At 58.7% G+C, this 17,571-nt stretch overlaps 6 protein-coding genes across 9 annotated transcripts in view; 5 read left to right on the top strand and 1 right to left on the bottom strand.

Moving 5' to 3' along the window:
• Nucleotides 2,750–4,373, top strand: APOA1 (apolipoprotein A1). The gene is made up of 4 exons (XM_021376305.1): nucleotides 2,750–2,878; nucleotides 2,993–3,048; nucleotides 3,269–3,422; nucleotides 3,622–4,373. The coding sequence occupies exons 2-4, from the start codon at nucleotides 3,006–3,008 to the stop codon at nucleotides 4,217–4,219; spliced, it is 795 nt and encodes a 264-aa protein (XP_021231980.1). The 5' UTR covers nucleotides 2,750–2,878; nucleotides 2,993–3,005; the 3' UTR covers nucleotides 4,220–4,373.
• Nucleotides 4,771–6,149, bottom strand: LOC110387668 (apolipoprotein C-III-like). 2 transcript variants are annotated; one of them, XM_021376043.1, is made up of 4 exons: nucleotides 6,066–6,149; nucleotides 5,319–5,378; nucleotides 5,121–5,247; nucleotides 4,771–4,987 (listed from the first exon to the last, which is right to left on the bottom strand). In XM_021376043.1, exons 2-4 carry the CDS (start codon nucleotides 5,374–5,376, stop codon nucleotides 4,891–4,893), a joined length of 282 nt encoding a protein of 93 aa, XP_021231718.1. In that variant the 5' UTR covers nucleotides 5,377–5,378; nucleotides 6,066–6,149; the 3' UTR covers nucleotides 4,771–4,890. The 2 variants fall into 2 exon arrangements, with proteins under 2 accessions (XP_021231718.1, XP_021231717.1); XM_021376042.1 differs by lacking the exon at nucleotides 6,066–6,149 and adding an exon at nucleotides 5,473–6,036.
• APOA4 (apolipoprotein A4) lies at nucleotides 6,294–7,939 on the top strand. Its single transcript, XM_021376041.1, has 3 exons — nucleotides 6,294–6,350; nucleotides 6,462–6,588; nucleotides 6,747–7,939. The coding sequence occupies exons 1-3, from the start codon at nucleotides 6,302–6,304 to the stop codon at nucleotides 7,672–7,674; spliced, it is 1,104 nt and encodes a 367-aa protein (XP_021231716.1). The 5' UTR covers nucleotides 6,294–6,301; the 3' UTR covers nucleotides 7,675–7,939.
• On the top strand, nucleotides 7,976–10,843 carry APOA5 (apolipoprotein A5). 2 transcript variants are annotated; one of them, XM_021376049.1, is made up of 4 exons: nucleotides 7,976–9,065; nucleotides 9,164–9,218; nucleotides 9,700–9,811; nucleotides 9,925–10,843. In XM_021376049.1, exons 2-4 carry the CDS (start codon nucleotides 9,170–9,172, stop codon nucleotides 10,817–10,819), a joined length of 1,056 nt encoding a protein of 351 aa, XP_021231724.1. In that variant the 5' UTR covers nucleotides 7,976–9,065; nucleotides 9,164–9,169; the 3' UTR covers nucleotides 10,820–10,843. The 2 variants fall into 2 exon arrangements, with proteins under 2 accessions (XP_021231724.1, XP_021231722.1); XM_021376047.1 differs by having other exon boundaries at nucleotides 7,976–9,218.
• ZPR1 (ZPR1 zinc finger) lies at nucleotides 10,938–15,633 on the top strand. Of its 2 annotated transcripts, none has more exons than XM_021376045.1 (14): nucleotides 10,938–11,138; nucleotides 11,300–11,461; nucleotides 12,045–12,135; nucleotides 12,298–12,368; nucleotides 12,554–12,640; nucleotides 12,726–12,848; nucleotides 13,041–13,094; nucleotides 13,206–13,272; nucleotides 13,475–13,545; nucleotides 13,881–13,970; nucleotides 14,082–14,192; nucleotides 14,521–14,607; nucleotides 14,872–14,937; nucleotides 15,309–15,633. In XM_021376045.1, the coding sequence occupies exons 1-14, from the start codon at nucleotides 11,010–11,012 to the stop codon at nucleotides 15,441–15,443; spliced, it is 1,344 nt and encodes a 447-aa protein (XP_021231720.1). In that variant the 5' UTR covers nucleotides 10,938–11,009; the 3' UTR covers nucleotides 15,444–15,633. The 2 variants fall into 2 exon arrangements, with proteins under 2 accessions (XP_021231720.1, XP_021231721.1); XM_021376046.1 differs by having other exon boundaries at nucleotides 10,997–11,138; nucleotides 11,326–11,461.
• Nucleotides 15,603–17,571, top strand: part of BUD13 (BUD13 homolog) — a 6,962-nt gene continuing 4,993 nt past the window's right edge. The window contains exons 1-5 of the mRNA XM_021376044.1: nucleotides 15,603–15,953; nucleotides 16,084–16,174; nucleotides 16,549–16,633; nucleotides 16,753–16,810; nucleotides 17,469–17,492. Coding sequence (XP_021231719.1) covers nucleotides 15,625–15,953; nucleotides 16,084–16,174; nucleotides 16,549–16,633; nucleotides 16,753–16,810; nucleotides 17,469–17,492 — 587 coding nt within the window. The 5' untranslated portion in view covers nucleotides 15,603–15,624. The remainder of the gene's footprint in view (nucleotides 15,954–16,083; nucleotides 16,175–16,548; nucleotides 16,634–16,752; nucleotides 16,811–17,468; nucleotides 17,493–17,571) is intronic.

The raw sequence follows: 17,571 nt of genomic DNA, 5'->3' as shown, positions 1-17,571 counted from the left end.
TTTGTTTTCTTTGCTTTTCCTCCCGGTCACCCAGGAATCGTTTTTGTTTTCTTGGTTTTGTTTTTTTTTTTTTTTTGGTAAATGTTGTTTTATTATTATTGTTATTAATAAAAGGCGAAAGGAATTTCTGTTTGAGAGAAATTTTTAACTAGATTCTGTTCTATATGAATTGTGACTTGCACCTTCTGTTCAAAGTATTTTATTTCTTTTAATGACATTGTAATTGTGACTGGTTTTCTCTCTCGTGCCAGTGGCGAGTGGTGTTCTCCTTTATGCAGTCCAGGCGTGCATAGATCTCTTCTTTGTTCTTCTTTTCATTCTTTCCTTGGCTGAGAGAAAGCAAAGCCCCCGGCAGCCGGGGAGCACTCGGTGTCATCGTTGCCTTTTGGGACTTTCAACCTACAACTGAAATTCTTCTTAATGACACTTTTGGAATATTTAAAAATGATATATATATATATATTAAAAAAAAAATAATAATAATAATAAAAAAGAATCGACCCGGCCCTCCTGAATTTGCACAGAAGGAAGTGTGAAACCAGCACGGCAGAGGTGAATTCGCTCTCGCTACCGATGCCTCTTCCCACCCCCCCCAGCCCCTGGTCCCCAGGAAAATAACACAGCAACGCCCGCTGGGTCTGCAGCACGGAGAGGAGGAAAGGCCCCGAGCTGCCGAGCAGCGGCTCCTGGCTGAGCAGCAGCAGCAGCTGGGGAGCTGGGGGGGCCGGGGGGGCCAGGAGCTGCTGGAAGCCTTTGGCTCTGTCCCTTTGGTTGTTTTCCTTTCGTTTACATGACACTGTATTTCTGGGAGAGTTGACCCTTCAGTAAGCACCCAGCGCAGCAGGGACTCGCTATGCCCGTGCCATTTCGCAGGATCACACTTGGGTTTTGTTGTTGTTTTTTTTTTTTTTTCTCGTTCGTTTGGTTTTTTACCATTGCTTTGTATTGTAGTAATCAATACGCGCAGTATATGTTGAATGTATATTAATATACTTTGCTATTATTTCTGTTTTTTGGAAATGTCGGAAGTATTTTTTTTTTCCTTCCTCATTTATGTTGGACTAAAAAGAAAAAAAAAAAAGAAAAAAAAAAAGAAAAACCAAGTTTGGGTAAATCTTCAGTCCATTTATTATTATTATTATTTTTTTTTTTTTGTGGGTCACTTGCGACTAGTCAATGAGTTGGACAGTGGGATCATGACAAATAAAACCATGATGCTGATCTTCCCTCGCTCTCTGTTTGCCTTGTTGCTCAACGCCGGGGGCGGATGGGCTGCAGGGCTGCAGGTCGGTGCTGGGCACAGCGCTGTCCCTGCAGGGAAGGGCAGTGCCGGTCACCCAACCCGCTCGTTGTGTGCTCCCTGCCAAAGCCCGGCTTCCCTACGAGCTCGGGGCGGGGGGAAAACCTGGAGCCACAGACAGGGGAGGAGGGGGGGGAGAGCAGAGCTGCCCCTGGAGCTGGGCTGCTGGAGCGCGGCAGGGGGTGGGGGGTGGATGCAGGCGCAGAAGGTGGGCTCAGGGCTGCCCCAGAGCAGGGAGCATTGCTCCTCTGTGAGCAGCTGCCCCACAGCATTAAGCAACCCAGCCACTAAGCAACCCAGCCACTAACCAACCTATCCACTAACCAACCCAGCTATTAACCAGCCCAGCCATTAACCAGCCCAGCCCTTAACAAACCTATCCACTAACCTTCCCATCCACTAAGCAACCCATCCACTAAGCAACCCAGCCACTAAGCAACCCAGCCACTAACCAACCTATCCACTAACCAACNNNNCCACTAACCAACCCAGCCACTAACCAACCTATCCACTAACCAACTCAGCCACTAACCAACCCAGCCATTAACCAGCCCAGCCATTAACAAACCTATCCACTAACCTTCCCATCCACTAACCAACCCAGCCATTAACGAACCTATCCACTAACCAACCCAGCCATTAATGAACCTACCCACTAACAAACCTATCCACTAACCAGTGCATCCATTAACCAACCTATCCACTAAGCAGCCCATCCACTAACCAGCTCGGCCATTAACCAGCCCATCCACCGGTTAGCTCAGCCATTAACTAGTGCATCCATAAACCAACCCATCCCCTAACCAGCCCACCCATGAGCCAGCCCAGCTGTTAACCCCGTGCCTGTGGGCTCTGCAGCGTTACCTGGGGGCCGTGCCCATGTCTGTGCCCCCGGTTCTGCTCCCCTCGGGCTCAGCCCTGGTACCGGGGGACGCTGTGCTCACGAGGGGCCGAGGCCGGGATGCGGGGTGGCCGTGCTGCGGGCAGCCTGGCTGCGTGCTCGGGGCTGAGCCCGTTCCCCGCTCAGTTCCATGGGGACCGTGGTGGGAGCGCGCGGCAGCTGCAGGGCACGGCTCCAGCCCTCGGCACCGGGGACACGGCGGGACGCGGGCGGGATGGGAGCGGTGGGGGTCTCATACCCGGGGAAGGACGGGGTGGGGACCCGCGGTGGTGGCAGGAGGAGGACGAGGGGTTGGGGTGCGGGCGGCCAAATCCCCGCGGGTATAAGCCCGGTCCCCGGGCTCTCGGCCAATCCCCGGGGGCTGCGAGGGGCCCCGGCGGGGCCAGGAATCTGGGTCACCCGCAGCGTAAACAGCCGCTTGGCCAACGCCGCATCCCAGGGGAGCTCCTGTTTGCTCGCGGCTCTGCCAAACCGGAGCTCCTTGGCGCGCTCGCCCGGGCCATGCGCACGATCCTTGAACTCTACGCGCCACATCGCCTGCGCCTGGGAGTGATTTCTTGGGCTGCAGCGCTGGCTTATCTCCTGCGGGAACTGCCCCTCCTGCATAAATAGCGGCGGTGGGGAAGCTGCGGGCTCACACGGGACGAGCGGCGCGGAGCAGCGGCAGGAGAGCCCCGGTAAGAGCCCGCGCCGAGCGCCGGGACCCCCTGCAGCACAGGGGTCTGCGGCTGGGTCGGGGCTCCTGTCCCGCACGGGGCTTCCCCGGACCCAATTTCTCGCTCTGCCCCCAGGTTCAGCCCGAAGATGAGAGGCGTGGTGCTGACCCTCGCTGTGCTCTTCCTGACGGGTACGTCCCAACGGGGCAGTGGGGATGGGGTGAGCCCAGTGCGGGCGCTGCAGAGAGCGTTCCCCAAATGCTCTGTGCATTAAACCGCAGCCGGGTGCTCCCCGCAGCCCCGGGGCTTGCAGCTCCCGAGCAGTGGGGCTCTGACCCACGGGTCCTGGGCACAGCAGTGGGGCGGGATCCTCCCATCTGCCCGGCTCTAACGCGCTGTCTGTCCCCGCAGGCACCCAGGCCCGCTCCTTCTGGCAGCACGATGACCCCCAGACTCCCCTGGATCGCATTCGGGATATGGTGGATGTCTACCTGGAAACCGTGAAGGCCAGCGGCAAGGATGCCATCGCCCAGTTCGAGTCCTCTGCTGTGGGCAAACAGCTTGAGTAAGTGGGGAGATGCGTGGTGGTGTCCCTGTGTCCCCATGTCTCGCTCTCCCTGTGTCTCCATGTCCCCATATCCCAACATCCCCATTTTCCCGTGTCCCTGTGTCCCCGTGTCCCTGTGTCTATATGTCCCCATGTCCCTGTCACCTCATGTCCCCCCATCCCCGCACCACACCTGACCCCGTGCCGCTCTCCCCAGCCTGAAGCTGACTGACAACCTGGACACGCTGAGCGCTGCGGCCGCCAAGCTGCGCGAGGACCTGGCTCCCTACTACAGGGAGGTGCGTGAGATGTGGCTGAAGGACACCGAGGCCCTGCGCGCCGAGCTGACCAAGGACCTGGAGGAGGTGAAGGAGAAGATCCGGCCCTTCCTGGACCAGTTCTCCACCAAGTGGACGGAGGAGCTGGAGCAGTACCGCCAGCGCCTGGCGCCCGTGGCCCAGGACCTGAAGGAGCTCACCAAGCAGAAGGTGGAGCTGATGCAGGCCAAGCTGACCCCGGTGGCCGAGGAGGCGCGGGACCGTCTGCGCGCGCACGTGGAGGAGCTGCGCAAGAACCTGGCGCCCTACAGCGACGAACTGCGGCAGAAGCTGAGCCAGAAGCTGGAGGAGATCCGCGAGAAGGGCATCCCCCAGGCCGCCGAGTACCAGGCCAAGGTGGTGGAGCATCTCAGCAATATGCGCGAGAAGGTAACACCCCTGCTGCAGGAGTTCAAGGAGCGCCTCACCCCCTACGCTGAGAGCCTCAAGAGCCGCTTAATCAGCCTCCTGGATGATCTCCAGAAGAGCGTGGCCTGAGCTGCCGGCCCAGGGACTGACCCCAGGCCATGCCGGACCCCGGGGGTCCTCCTTGGGGACCCCTCCGTGCCCTCCTCTCCCTCCCTGACCCGGAGTCCGTCTCAGCTTTGCCATTCTTTTGTCAAATAAAAGTGACTTAAGTTATTGGAGCTCACTCAGTCTTTGCAGTGGATGCTGGGGAAGGGGACCTAAGCCATGAGTGGGGATGGGTCCTTGGGGCAGGGGGCAATAGGGCGAGGGGTGGGAGGCTGCAGGGTGGGGAGCTGGGTTAGGGTTAGGCTTGGGTTAGGGATAGGGTTAGCTGTTCCCAGCGCCACCACTGAGCCCCACAGTGCTGGTCCCAGCTCTGCTTGGGACACAGCCACAGTGATGCTGAGCCAGAAATGGCCCTGTTTGTGCTGAGCACCTTGAGGACACCACACCGGGCTGGGTGTTGGCTGGACCCCAGGCTCACTCACAGTGGGGACACCCACCTCCTCACCACCCCACACACACGTCCATGGTGCAGCGCCGCCTTCCCTCCACCGCCCCACAGCCCAGTGACACAGCCATCTCACTCCAGCTCCACTTTATTGCAAGAACCACAACAAAAGGGAAATGGTGCTGCATGGGGAGGGGGGGGGGGGGGGCAGGACCCGCACCCAGTCTGCCCCCACCAGCCCAGATCTGGGCTACGCAGTTGGCGTCACCTTCCAGAGCCCAACCAGCTGCTCCCTCAGCCGCGCCAGCTGCTGCTTCACCAGGTCGGTGTTGTCCGACAGCCATCTCCTGCAAAGGGACCACGTCAGAGCGGGGTCCGGCTGTGCTCAGCTCCGCTCCCCCTGCCCTGTGCCATCCCCATCGCCGGGGGCACACCGGTGCTCAGCGGGGTATGGGGTGCTGGTGGGGCACGCAGTGGCACCTGGCTTGCTGAGCTGCCTCTGACTCGTTCACCGTGGTGAAGGCCGTTTTGACCGCCTCGGCGGCTTGCTTGACGTACTCCTGCACCTTCTTCACCATCTCGTCTGTCTTGTCGGGAGCATCAGCCCCTGCAAGCACAAAGCGCATGGGAGCGGTGCACCCCAAACCCCACTCTCCCCTCGCTCCCCGTCACCCTTACGTGCTCCCACCGCCAGGATGGCTGTGCAGACGAGCAGGAGCAGGATGGAGACCTTCATGGCTGGGGAGAGAGCAGAGCACGTGGTGTGGGGTCAGACGTGGCACCCGGCTCCATCCCGGGCTGTCGGTTCCAGTCCCAGGGGCCCTGCACTCACCTGGCCACGCTGTGCTTAGGCTCTGCTCGGTGGGGGCTGCCCCGGGTTCCCAATTTATACCCTCTCCAACAGCCACTTGTGCAAAAGTCATTGGTGGTGTGGCCGCAGGGAGGTGGCGCATCCCCAGAGCCCTTTCCCCACTGCCATGTTTGCTTTGGATGGGCTCCTCTTCCTAGCCAGCAGGGGTTGAGAAATCCCTAGGGGCCAGGGCTGGGGCTGTGCATGTGCGTGTGCACACACGTGCGCGGGGTGAGGGTGGCCGTGGGGACAGGCGTGGGCACACACAGCACAAGGGTGACATCCAGTGGCACCCACTGCAGACACGGGATGCTGCAGGGACAACTCTGCTGGGGGTGGGGGCTGCAAAAGCAGGGGTGTGGGTGGCAGTGTCCAGGCTGTGTCCTCAACCCCGAACACCTGGAGACGAGGCCATGGCTGTGGCTCCCCGCACTTTGCCATCACCTCGCCAGCCACACACTGTGCCCAATTGTGGCACGTCCCCTCCTGCCTCCATGCCCATTCTGTCCCCTCCCTGCCCCAACAGGGTCTCAGCCCCACGTCCCCCCCACCCCTGCAGGCCATACCCAACACACCCTGGCAGCTCTGGCTCCTGGCACCCCGCCGTGCGCTGGCATTGCCGCCGTGATCTCAGCGCTGCGCACACGTCAGGTGCTTCCACGTCGCGACCTTGCTAAAGTCCAAGCCCGTGGTGCAGGCCTGCGTGGAAGCCGGCGTGGCCGCTCAGGTGCATAAATAGCGGCGGGCGCTGCCGGCACTGCAGGTCCCACAGCCCGCAGCAGTGCACGAAGCCTCGCTGGCAGCGCTCAGGATGTCGCCGAAAGCGGCCGCCCTCCTCTTGGTGCTCCTGGCCGTGGCAGGTGAGGCAGCGCGGGGTCCCCGTCCCGTAGGGGGATGGCGGGGCTGAGCACGTGGCCGTGCCTCGGGGCGGGATGGGAGTCAGCTCTGACCCTGTGCCCGTGTGCCTGCAGGGACGCGGGCCGACGTCAGCGCCGACCAGGTGGCCACTGTGCTCTGGAAGTACTTCACCGAGCTGGGCAGCAATGCCAAAGAGACCGTGGATCAGCTGCAGCAAGCCGAGATCACCAAGCAGCTCAAGTGAGCAGAGGGGCCTGGGCACTGGGGCTGCGGGCAGGGGAGGGCGCAGGGTGCTGGCTGCTGAGTGCCGGGAGATGGATGCTGGGTGTCGGATGCTGGGCACTAGGTGCTGGGTGCTGGGTGTCGGACACGGGGCACTGACTGCCTGCTTTCCCCAGCACCCTGCTGCAGAGCAACCTGCAGAGTGTGAACTCCTACGCCGAGGAGCTGCAGCGGCGCCTGGTGCCCTTTGCCACGGAGCTGCAGGCGCAGCTGGTGCAGGACTCGCAGCGGCTGAAGGAGCAGATCCGGCGCGAGCTGGCCGAGCTGCAGGCCAAGCTGGCTCCCTACGCCGACGAGGTGCACCAGCAGATCGGCACCAACATCCGTGAGCTGCAGGCCAAGCTGAGCCCCTACGCCGACGAGCTGCGCTCGCAGGTGGACCGCGGCACCGGGGAGCTGCGGCGGGCGCTGGAGCCCTACACCACCGAGCTGCGGGAGCGGCTGCAGGACAGCACCGACAGCATCCAGGCCTCCCTCGGCCCCTACGCCGAGCGGCTGCAGAAGCAAATCGACAGCAGCGTGGAGGGGCTGAAGGGGCAGCTGACGCCGCTGGCCGACGAGCTGAAGGGGCAGGTGGCACAGAGCGTGGAGGGGCTGCGCAAGGGGCTCAGCCCTTACGCCCAGGAGGTGCAGGACGGCCTCAACCGGCAGCTGGAGAGCCTCTCGCTGCAGATGGAGCGGGCGGCCGAGGAGCTGCGCTCCCGCCTGGCCGCCAGCTCGGAGGAGATGCGTGCCCAGCTCAGCCCGCTGGCCCAGGAGCTGCGGCAGGTGCTGGGTGGTGATGCTGAGGCCGTGCGGCAGCGGCTGGCCCCGCTGGCACAGCAGCTGGATGAACGCGTGGCGCAGGCGGTGGAGGCGTTCCGGCAGCAGGCGGCCCCCATCAGCGAGACCTTCCGGCAGCAGCTGGTGCAGAGGCTGGAGGAGATGCGGCAGAAGCTGGACTCGGGCGCTGCCGGCGTGGAGGACCACCTGGACCTCCTGGAGAAGGAGGTGCGGGAGAAGGTGGCCGCCTTCCTCAGCACCACGGAGCAGGCGGAGAGCTGAGCACTCCCTGGCACCCAGAGCAATCACGCCTTCTCCCCGTGGCAGAAATAAACTGGCACTTTGTGATGCACCCCGTGGTCTGTGTCCGTCCTTCTGCAGCCATCCTGGTCTCCAGGTGACCTCGGAATTTGGGTCCCAGGGAGCCTGAACTGGAGCCTGGGATGTCACCGCATCACGGTCCTGGTGATACATGGACTACCCTGGGGCTCTGGAGGGGAAGGTGTAAACCTGAGCACCTCACTCCTCATGGCCGGGCCTCAGGCGCTCTGCAGCTCTGCAGCTCTGCAGCTCTGCGCTGCCCTGCTCCGGCCCCTTGCCCCCAGCGGGACCCCGGCCCCCAGCCCCAGAGCCCACTGAGGATGGGTGACACACAATGGGGTGCTGCACAATGGCAGAGTACTCCCAGGGGTGACCCCGCATGCAGAAGTGTTTGCACAGAGCAGGGAACAGGGCCGGACTTTGGCCCCCAGCCCCAGCACCGTCTATGTGGGGGCATCCCTGGAGGTGCCGGGTTCCAGCAGGTTTGCTCCTGCCACTGTTTGCTGGGTTGCTTCAGAGCAAATATTTCAAAGCCCGGGGTCAGCAGTCAGGCAGGAGGAGCTCTGCAGCAGCCCGTGCATTGCTGCCATGGGCACTCTTCTGCTCAGAGCAGGGGGACAAGACCTGCACCGAGAGCACTGGTATACTTCTTGGGGGAAAACTGGTAAAAGAGATACACAAAACCACTGAGCCTTTGGCATTCTGTAGGGAAGTAGCTGCTCACAATTTGCAATTAGTCAGCCCACATCCCAGGACCACACTCCGGCCCAGGCACTCCCTGCTCTGCTCCCCCATTCCCCTCACAACAGACCCCTCATCCCGGGCACAAGGAATTCGCTCCATGATACAAAGGTCAGGTGGGAGCGAAGGTCAGCTCCATCCTGAGGAGCCCACAGAGCAAACAGCGAGGGCCCGTTATCACTGGCACAACAACAACTTATCCGCCCGCTGGGAGATGCTGGGGAGGGCTCAGTGCAGCCCTGGGGGTTAAGGTCAGGCCGGATGGCCACAGTCCGGCTGGCGCAGGGCACGTGCAGCGGTCAGGTGATGGGCACTCACGTCATCCCCCAGGCACGCCGCTGAACCTCCACGTTGTATTTACATGGAGTGAGGTCCAAAAAACCTACCCAGGTGGATGCGCTTATCGCCGAGCTCTTCTGCTGCCCGCAGATGGGTATATAAAGTGAACCCGTGCCTGGCCGCAGCAAGAGGTGACAGCAGCCAGGTGCAGGGCAGAGGTGCAGCCTCGCTGTGCTCCCTGCGCTGGGGGCACCCGGCCTCTGGCAGAACGCGTCCGACCTCGCTGGGCAGCCCCACTCGGGAGCAGCGCTACTCCTGGCCCCAGAAGTGAGGTAAAATCGGGGAGCGAAATGCAGGGACGGATGGCTCGTGGGACAGAGAGCTGCACTGCAGCACGAACTAACGCTCCCCTTCTCTCTTCCTCCTGCAGCAGATCATGTCGCTGAAGGCTGCGCTTCTGCTCACCCTCCTGGCCACTCTGCCAGGTTGGTGTCTATGTGGCTCCGGGCTGCCCGGTGGCAAGGGGATGGGGCAGAGTAGGGGACGGGGGAGCTCTGGCAACAGCCACTGCAGAGCAGAGGCGGCCACCGCTCACATGGCACAGCAGCTCTGGCCCCGTGATGGGTTTCCAAGTTCCCTTGAACCCGTCCCATGACCGCTGTGTGCCGACCTGTCCCCATCCTCACACTACCTCGTGACTCAGAGTGAGTCATCAGCAGAGCTGGTGGTGGCTGCTGCAGGCACGGGGCCCTGCAGGACGGCGAAGCCCTTGCGGTTGTGCCCCTCAGTCACTTCGGGAGTGGGTTCCCAGGTGACACAGAACGGGTAGAACACACGCTGAAGCCCAAGAGCACCCCACCCCACACCCACATTCAACCAACCCAGCTGCTCTGTGTTTCCCCAAGCCTTGCTCTGTGTCCCCAGCTCCGCGAGCTGCTCCACTAACCACTGCCCTTCTCCTTGCAGTGTCACCAGCCGAGCTGGCACGCAGTGGCTTCTGGGAGTACCTCAGCCAGCTGACCAGTGACAAGGACAGCCTGGAGCAGGCGCAGGGCAGCAAGCTGGGCAGGGAGTTCACGTGAGTATCCTGCTCCTGGGGCTCACGCCCCACTGAGAAGAGCTGGACATAAAGCTCGTTCCCTTCCTGTAAGTCAGTAGCGCTTTATTAACTGTGTCCGCTGTCTTGTACAGAAACCTGAAGGAAAGCTTCCAGGATGGGGTCAGCACCGTGGGGAACTTCCTTGAGAAGCTGGCGCCTCTCAACAGAGGCATCCAGCCACGGCTCTACCACGACTCTGACAGCCTGCGGAAGCTCATCAGGAAGGAGCTGGAGAGCCTGAGAGTGAAACTGTCCCCTTATGTGGACGATGTGCACCACAGAGTCGGCAAGCACCTGGAAGACCTCCGCTACCAGCTGCAGCCCTTCACCGAGGAGCTGCTGGACCAGGTGTCCCTGCGCGCGCGGGAGCTGCAGCGGCACTTGACGCCCAGCCGCGACGTGGCGGCTCAGCTGCTGGACGGCGTGGACGAAGTGCAGCGCTTCATGGCTCACTACGCCGACAAGATCGCCTTCCACACGGACCAGGTGAAGGACATCTTCCAGCCGTACGCCGACAGGCTGGTGAGCGAGATCCAGCGCTCAGTGGAGGAGCTGCACAGGAACGTGGTCCCGCACAGCCCCGCCAGCCCGGAGCAGCTCAACCAGCACATCCGAGAGCTGTCCGCCAAGCTGACGCAGAACGCGCGGGACCTGCACCGCAACATCCAGCGCAACCTGGAGCAGCTGAAGGCCAAGCTGAGCCTTCGCCCCAGCGGCCCCGGGGAGCGCTACGCCGAGGAGATGGCCCGTGAGGTGCAGCGGCGCATCGAGGAGTTCCGCAGGGACACCTATCTCCAGATCCAGGACTTCACGCGGGCCGTGCACCAGGAGACGGAGGACATGAGGCTGAAGCTGTCCTCCCGGCCCCATCACTCGGAGGAGGCCGCGGGCAGCCCGGCCCCGCTGGAGGACCTGCGGGCCAGCCTGGACGCGCTGTGGCGGGATCTGTCGCGCAGCCTGAGCGAGCGCGGCGGGGACGCGCCCTGACGGCCGGGCACGGGGTGGGGGGAGCGGGGCCGGGCGCAATAAAGGCTCCGAGCCACCAGGCCTCGCCTCCTCCGCCACCATCACCGCCCCCTACACCTCCCTCCTCACGTGATTTTTCCCCCGTCACGTGACACTTCCACCGTCACGTGGCCGCGCGGTGCGCAGGCGCGTTGGTGGCGGCCCGGCCAACATGTCGGCGCTGGGCGCGGTGGAGGCCGCGGGTACCGGGGGGACTGCCCTGTTCCGGCCCCTCAGCGCCGAGGATGGCGAGCAGCAGCCGGCGGAGATCGAATCCTTGTGCATGAACTGCTTCCGCAACGTGAGGGCGGAAAGGGGTGGCGGTGGGAAAGGGCGTAGGGGCGTGCTGGCGGAGAGAGGCCCGCGGGAGGCCGGAGCGCGGTGGGCGCGTGGGGACGGGGCCCCGCAGGGCAGGGCCGTGCAGGCCGCGCCCCGGCTCCATCGGGCTCCTCGCTGCTGCAGGGGGTGACGCGGCTCCTGCTCACCAGGATTCCCTTCTTCAAAGAGATCATCGTCAGCTCCTTCGCCTGCGAGAGCTGCTCCTGGTCCAACACCGAGATCCAGTCGGCGGGCCGGATCCAGGAGCAGGGTGTGCGCTATGCCCTGGCCGTGGCCTCCCGGCAGGTGAGCAGCACAGCCTGCCCCTCATCCCCCGGCAAACAGCTGGGTCTGTATCGAAGGGAAGCAGAGAGAGCTACCTCAGAGCTGCCCTGTGTGCGCCTTCATTCCTTACATGCTGGTCTTACTTACGATTAAAAGCTCCTGTTCCGTTTGAGAAATAACTTTATTTTTGGTATTAACCAGTTAAACCCAAAATATATGTTTGACTAATGCACTTCTGTGTATAGTAAGTATCTTCCTGCGTACCCCATTCCTCTTGCCAGCTCGTTGGTCCCTTGCTCTGGTGTCTGCAGTGAACAGCACCTGCAGCTCTCTCACCAGAGCTGCAGAGGTTGTGAGGAGTATGCCCCTCCTGAGTGGGTGGGTGAGGCAGGAGTTTGGGCTGGCTGCTGTGTGGACTCTGCAGGTGTAACTTCAAACTGGGATGGTCTGTTTTTCCCATTTCTGCCTCACAACAAGGGGGGAGGCTGCTAAAGCTGCCCTGAAGCTAGTGCTGCTGCTTCCGCAAGAGGTGCGTGCCCCAGTCTGGGCACTTAGGGTGTGGGAGCTCCTAGTCCTAATGCTGCTTGTGAACTGTTGTGTGCAGGATATGAACAGGGAGATTGTGAAGACTGACTGTGCCACTGTTCGAATTCCAGAGCTGGACTTTGAGATCCCTGCCTTCTCCCAGAAGGGAGGTGGGTATGTGGCCTGCGCCCACTTGCATGCCTCTGTCATGTAGTAGGCAGGGTTTGAAGAACAGCCTTCCTGTCTGTGCGTGTAGTCAGGGCAAGTTGTCAGGTTTGGGAGCACTGCTGCGGTGTACTTAATGCAGCTCTTCTGTTTCGTTCCCTGTCAAGTTCTTACCACCATTGAAGGCATAATTGACAGAGCTGTCGTGGGTCTGGAGCAGGACCAGCCTGTCCGCAGGGTAAGGAGCTGTGTGAGAGGAATCTCTTAAGATGCTTGCTTGACAAACGCTTACTTTGTTTCTCCCCCACCTATTGGCTTTACGCTCTGCTAAGTGTATTGTGAGCTCTGGTTTTTGCTATTTGATGGTGTTATCTTCAGCTCTGAGTTGCCCCTGATATCAGTCTCAAATGTGTCCTCTTGCAGGCAACAGACAAAGAGGTGGCAAGTAAAATAGATGAGTTCATTACTAAGTTAAAGCAGCTGAAAGAAGTACATTCCCCTTTCACATTTGTAAGTATGTCCAGGAGAGCAGACCCATTCTGTTGGAGGTGTGGGCTGGCTTCCTAAGGCTTCCTGTGGCTCTCTTCTCCTATAGATCATAGATGATCCTTCAGGGAACAGCTTTGTGGAGAATCCCCACGCACCACAGAAAGATGAAGCTCTTGTAGTCACTTATTATAAACGGACTCCCCAGCAGGCTGCCATGTTGGGTCTTGAGGTAACGTGGAGGTGTTGTGCTCCCTTCCTGCTCAGCCTTGCCCTCTCTGTTGCTGGTGAGGTGGTGTCAGCTTTCCTCACGTGCAAGGCCAGCTGGCCTGGGCGTGCCCTCAGGACCGATCTGCCCCTCACTTCCTGGGAGACCCTGAATTAGAGAGGAAGTTAATATTGCTTCTGGCCTCTTCTGTTGCAGGAAGAGGAGTTGGATGAGAAGCCAGCTGATTCTGCAGAGGATTTGAGGAACGAGGTGGGTGATTTTTGCAAGGTAGTGATAGCTCTGTGCAGGTGACTGCACGTGGGGCAGGCTTCCAGGGCTGGCTGATGCTCTCTGACTGTCCTTTTCATTCCTGTTCTCTAGGTACTGCAGTTCAACACCAACTGTCCCGAGTGCAATGCTCCAGCTAACACAAACATGAAGCTAGTGCGTATCCTTTGAGTGATGGAACGGGCCCACATGGGTGTCTTCTGCTGAGGTCTTTGCAAAAGCCAGGGTGAGGGCTGCTTTGTGAGCTGCCCTAGACCTATTCCTGCTGCGTCCATAAGGCACAAATAAATTATTTTGAGTAGAAGTTGCAGGCCACTCTTAAATTTTTCTTCTGTTGAATTTTTCTTGACTGTCTGCTCCAGAAATCCCACACTTCAAGGAAGTGATTATCATGGCCACAAACTGTGACTCCTGCGGGCACAGAACAAATGAGGTAAACTACTGACCTCTTTTTTTTTTTTTTTTCCTTTTTGGGTGCTGGGGAGTGTGTTCTTCTGTGCTTTGGTGGGTAGGAGTTTCTCAGACTCACTGACCAGAGTCCCGCGTTCCTTAAATGAGTGAGAGAATTTTGTGTCTTGAAGAGCTCCATTTAATGAATGAGGATAATCCATCTCCAGACCTGTGTGTGTTCCCTGGTTTTGAGGGGTTGTCTTCACATCTGGAGTAGCCTTTGCACAGCAAGCTGAGCTGCCAGGGCAGGCCCTCTGAGAGCATCCTGGCCTGACTCAAGTACAAAAGTCCTGTCTGCTGACTGCCAGGTGTTCCTAGGTGAAGTCTGGAGGAGCAATTGAACCCCAAGGCACCAGGATTACCTTTAGAATTACTGATCCTTCAGACATGACAAGAGACATCCTAAAGGTAATGAGCCTTCAGGTGCCTCCGTCCTTGGCTCCTGTGAAGGGTGCACGGTGGCCTGGCTGTTCCCTGAGGAGTGGAGCTGTCGGGATTCATGTGCATTCTCTGTTGCAGTCGGAAACGTGCAGTGTGGAGATTCCAGAGCTGGAATTTGAGCTGGGAATGGGAGCACTGGGAGGGAAATTCACCACTCTGGAAGGGCTGCTGAAAGATATCAAAGACTTGGTGAGTGGTTCTCTGTTGCCAAAGGGGCTTGTTTTTCTCAGGGAGGAGCAGTGCACTCCCCTGTGTGCTTCTTGTTCCCTTCTCAGCATAGTGTGTCAGTTGTACTTGTGGATTCTTGTCTCCAGCTCCTGTATCCCACTGGTTTGGTGGCAGCGTGGGTCAGACTTGGTCATGCTGTCAGCTTGAGTCCTTGCACTCTGCCTGAAGGGCACTTCTCAACACCCAGCAGAGCTCAGACCCCTCTGTATTAATATTTAGTCTGCCTGTGGCGAGGGGGCTTTGGTGCTGGCTTTCTGTGCTGCGTTAATGCCTGGGTCTGCTCTTCTAGGTTGAGAGAAACCCATTCACCTTGGGGGACAGCTCTACTCCAAGCAAAACAGAAAAGCTGCAGGAGTTCATTGGCAGATTGCAGGAGGTAAGTATACTCTTAACTCCAACTGTAACGTGGTTTTGCCATCATTTTTGCTGTTTTGAAGTGTGTTAACTCCTTGCTAAAGTGTCACCGTACCTCTTCAAGCTGTTCCCCACTTGCCCTTCGTGCTGTCGCATTTTGTCAAGCTAGTGCTGTTACTGAGGAAGATGTTAGAACTCTGAAGTGTGCCATGAATCTGCTGGTGCTAGAAGTACTGAAGGATTAGAAGAAGCCTTAAACTATTGACGTGCTGCTCTCTTTCTGCAGATAATTGAAGGAAAGACAAAGGCTCTCTTTGTAATGGATGACCCTGCAGGCAACAGCTATCTTCAGGTACGGAGTTGTGCACTCAGACTTGAAGTATTCTGAACAGCTTGAGTGTAATTTCTTATTTTCCTTGATGCATGTTGGCTGTCAGGGTTCCTTTTGGGCTTGGGTACTGAGTGGGCTTCTGCAGGCTCTGCCCAGGGAAGGAAAACTGCTGGTGGCTTTGTGGGAAGGAAGGTGGGAGCAGCGTCAGCTCTCTGATATCAGAGAAGCTGGTAGCCCTGTCTGGACTGAATGATGTAGTCTGGCATGAAGGACAGGTCTTACCCTTGGTGCAGTGGTTGGATTTAAATCTGCCTGAAGTTCTGCAGCACTACTGAAGCATTTACAGCCCGAGGCTCGGACAAGCTGTGCAGGAAGCTTTTCTCTGCCCGCAGAACGTGTACGCCCCAGAGGAGGACCCGGAGCTGAAGGTGGAGCACTATGAGCGCACGTTCGAGCAGAACGAAGACCTGGGCCTCAACGACATGAAGACCGAGGGCTATGAGACAGCGCCGGCCTCGGGCCGATAGCAGCGCGGGGCGAAGCAGCCCTGTCAGCGCTGTGAGGAGCAGAACTCATTCCTTCCCATGCCGCTGGAAGAGCAAGGAAGAAGTTCCTGGTGGGGCTGTTGGGGAGGGGTTATTTAAAAGCTGGTTGCGCGGCTGCTGGAGCGCAGGGGCCCCGGGCGCTGTGCTGTGTGCCAATAAAGCGATGTCTCGATGCAGGTGCTCGCGTGTTGGCAGGGCAGAGCTGGGCGCCCCGCCCCTCGGCGTGACCCCACCCCCCCGAGGGCGAGGCCCCGCCCACCAACCGTCCCGCCATGGGGCGCCGCCCACTGCTCCGCGCCGCGACGCCGGAAGTTCCGCCCATAGCCCCGCCCCAAACTGCGACGCGCGGTCCTTCACTTCCGGTCGCGGTGCCATGGCAGCGCAGGGGCTCTCCAAAGCGCAGTACTTGCAGCGCTACCTCAGCGGCCCGCCCGCCGCGCAGCCCCGCCGCCGCCGCAAAAAGAAGCCTCCGAGCGGCTCCGGTAGAGCCGGGTGAGTGTGGGGGACACGGCCCGCGCAGGCCGTGGCCTCCCCTGGGGCCTACATCTTTTTCCTCCTCCCGGCGCGGCCTGCGGGCCTCGGGCGGGCGCTCCGCTGATGGTGGCCCTCTCTCCGCCCTCAGGATGCGGATCGTGGATGACGACGTGGGCTGGAGCAGCATCGCCGCCGTGCCCGAGAAGGAAGAGGAGGAGGACGAAAGCGACATGCCCGTGGTGAGCACGTAGGCCCGGGCCTGGTCGTCATGGAGGGGCGAGTAGTCTGTATCTGGGACGGTTATGTTTGGAGCCGCTTATAAACACCGAAAGTGTGGGGCAGGGCCTGTGGGATGGCTGTTAGAGCCTGAAAAAAGCGGGGCGGGGGGGGGGATGAGGCAGAGGGAGTGGAACAGCTGTAGAATGTGCTGGGTGCTGGCTGGGAATATAGGCACGGAGAAGAGAAACACTGAAACAGATAGGGAAGAGAGAGGCTGAAAGCAGAGACCTTGGATCCATTTTTTCTAGTGAAGGAATAGCTAATTGTTTGGTTTAGATAGGTAGATCCTTTTACTTTTTAAGCTGTGTTGTGTAGTCTGGTATTTCATCTTCAGGTGGCAGAGTTCATTGATGAGCGTCCGGATGAAGTGAAGCTCATGGAGGAGTTCCGAACAAACACTAAATGGAAACTTTTAGGAGGTGAGGGTGGATCTTGCTGGCTCTTCTGCCTGAATGTTTTTACGGTTCCAAACAATGAAATCACAAAATGAAAGTAATTATGAAGAACCATAATGACTTACTGATTGTTTTTCATTCAGATCAGAATGAAGATTCACAAAGCTCAGACATTTCAGTACCTGCCAAGCCTACCACAAGGTATGGATCTCCTGCTGCAAACTCTAGCATTGATGAATCCTTTTTTCTGTTTTCACTTGTTGCGTTCTGTAGTTTCAAGGTCTGCAGCAAAGTGTGAGAAGCAGCTTACACCAGGATACCTTTTCTCCTGGTGAATCTGCTCTGGCTGGGGGAGAGGAGCTTCCAGCTAGCATGTTGTTTGGGTTTCTACAAGGTCCATGAGCAATTATCCCACAGTTCTTTGACAATATCAGGGCAATCTGAGCGATGATCAGCGGTAGATGTGGAACGTAGTGAGGATGGTGGTGTTACAATATGCCTCTTTTCTGAGGTAGTTGTGGAATGTTCCGCGATCAGAGGTCAGATTGAGACGGTGTGAAGGAGTATTGTATTATGAGAAGGTGATTATTTGAGGGTGCGTAGTAGGTTTTATAGTTTGAGTATTACAAGGGTTAATGGAGAGTTTAAAGTGATACTGTTAAAGTTTTTCTGTGATCTGAGTTGTCTTGGAGTGTTTCTGGGATCTGTTTTGGGAATTCTGTGGCTTAGTAATGCAGATCGCTGTATGGTACCCTACTGTTAGCTTCACTGATCCTGTCTGGTTTCTGTTTCTGCTCTGAAGACAAGAAAGCAAAATGAATAAGCTGACTCTTATTTGAAGCTTTTCCTTCTCTCTTAGGCAACAGCGTCACGACTCCCCAGACAACTCACCGCCGAGGCGAGTGCGGCATGACTCCCCAGATTTGTCCCCTCCTAGACAAGAGAGAAATGATTCTCCCAGC

The sequence above is a fragment of the Numida meleagris genome, chromosome 23 (genome assembly GCF_002078875.1).
Source record: "Numida meleagris isolate 19003 breed g44 Domestic line chromosome 23, NumMel1.0, whole genome shotgun sequence".
Lineage (NCBI taxonomy): Eukaryota > Metazoa > Chordata > Aves > Galliformes > Numididae > Numida > Numida meleagris.
Note: the sequence above shows the minus strand (reverse complement) of the source record. Positions and strands in the feature narration are given on the sequence as shown.

Coding starts and splice junctions, on each gene's coding strand:
- ZPR1 (XM_021376045.1), top strand. CDS start 11,010: ATGTCGGCGCTGGGCGCGGTGGAGGCCGCGGGTACCGGGGGGACTGCC. Junction 13,546..13,880: donor GCGGGCACAGAACAAATGAG/GTAAACTACTGA, acceptor AGGTGTTCCTAG/GTGAAGTCTGGAGGAGCAAT. Junction 14,608..14,871: donor TCATTGGCAGATTGCAGGAG/GTAAGTATACTC, acceptor CTCTTTCTGCAG/ATAATTGAAGGAAAGACAAA.
- LOC110387668 (XM_021376042.1), bottom strand. CDS start 5,593: ATGCGCCACCTCCCTGCGGCCACACCACCAATGACTTTTGCACAAGTG. Junction 5,248..5,318: donor CATCCTGGCGGTGGGAGCAC/GTAAGGGTGACG, acceptor TTGTGCTTGCAG/GGGCTGATGCTCCCGACAAG. Junction 4,988..5,120: donor GAGGCAGCTCAGCAAGCCAG/GTGCCACTGCGT, acceptor GTCCCTTTGCAG/GAGATGGCTGTCGGACAACA.
- APOA4 (XM_021376041.1), top strand. CDS start 6,302: ATGTCGCCGAAAGCGGCCGCCCTCCTCTTGGTGCTCCTGGCCGTGGCA. Junction 6,351..6,461: donor GGTGCTCCTGGCCGTGGCAG/GTGAGGCAGCGC, acceptor GTGTGCCTGCAG/GGACGCGGGCCGACGTCAGC. Junction 6,589..6,746: donor GAGATCACCAAGCAGCTCAA/GTGAGCAGAGGG, acceptor TGCTTTCCCCAG/CACCCTGCTGCAGAGCAACC.
- APOA5 (XM_021376049.1), top strand. CDS start 9,170: ATGTCGCTGAAGGCTGCGCTTCTGCTCACCCTCCTGGCCACTCTGCCA. Junction 9,219..9,699: donor CCTCCTGGCCACTCTGCCAG/GTTGGTGTCTAT, acceptor TTCTCCTTGCAG/TGTCACCAGCCGAGCTGGCA. Junction 9,812..9,924: donor AAGCTGGGCAGGGAGTTCAC/GTGAGTATCCTG, acceptor TGTCTTGTACAG/AAACCTGAAGGAAAGCTTCC.
- APOA1 (XM_021376305.1), top strand. CDS start 3,006: ATGAGAGGCGTGGTGCTGACCCTCGCTGTGCTCTTCCTGACGG. Junction 3,049..3,268: donor CGCTGTGCTCTTCCTGACGG/GTACGTCCCAAC, acceptor CTGTCCCCGCAG/GCACCCAGGCCCGCTCCTTC. Junction 3,423..3,621: donor GCTGTGGGCAAACAGCTTGA/GTAAGTGGGGAG, acceptor CGCTCTCCCCAG/CCTGAAGCTGACTGACAACC.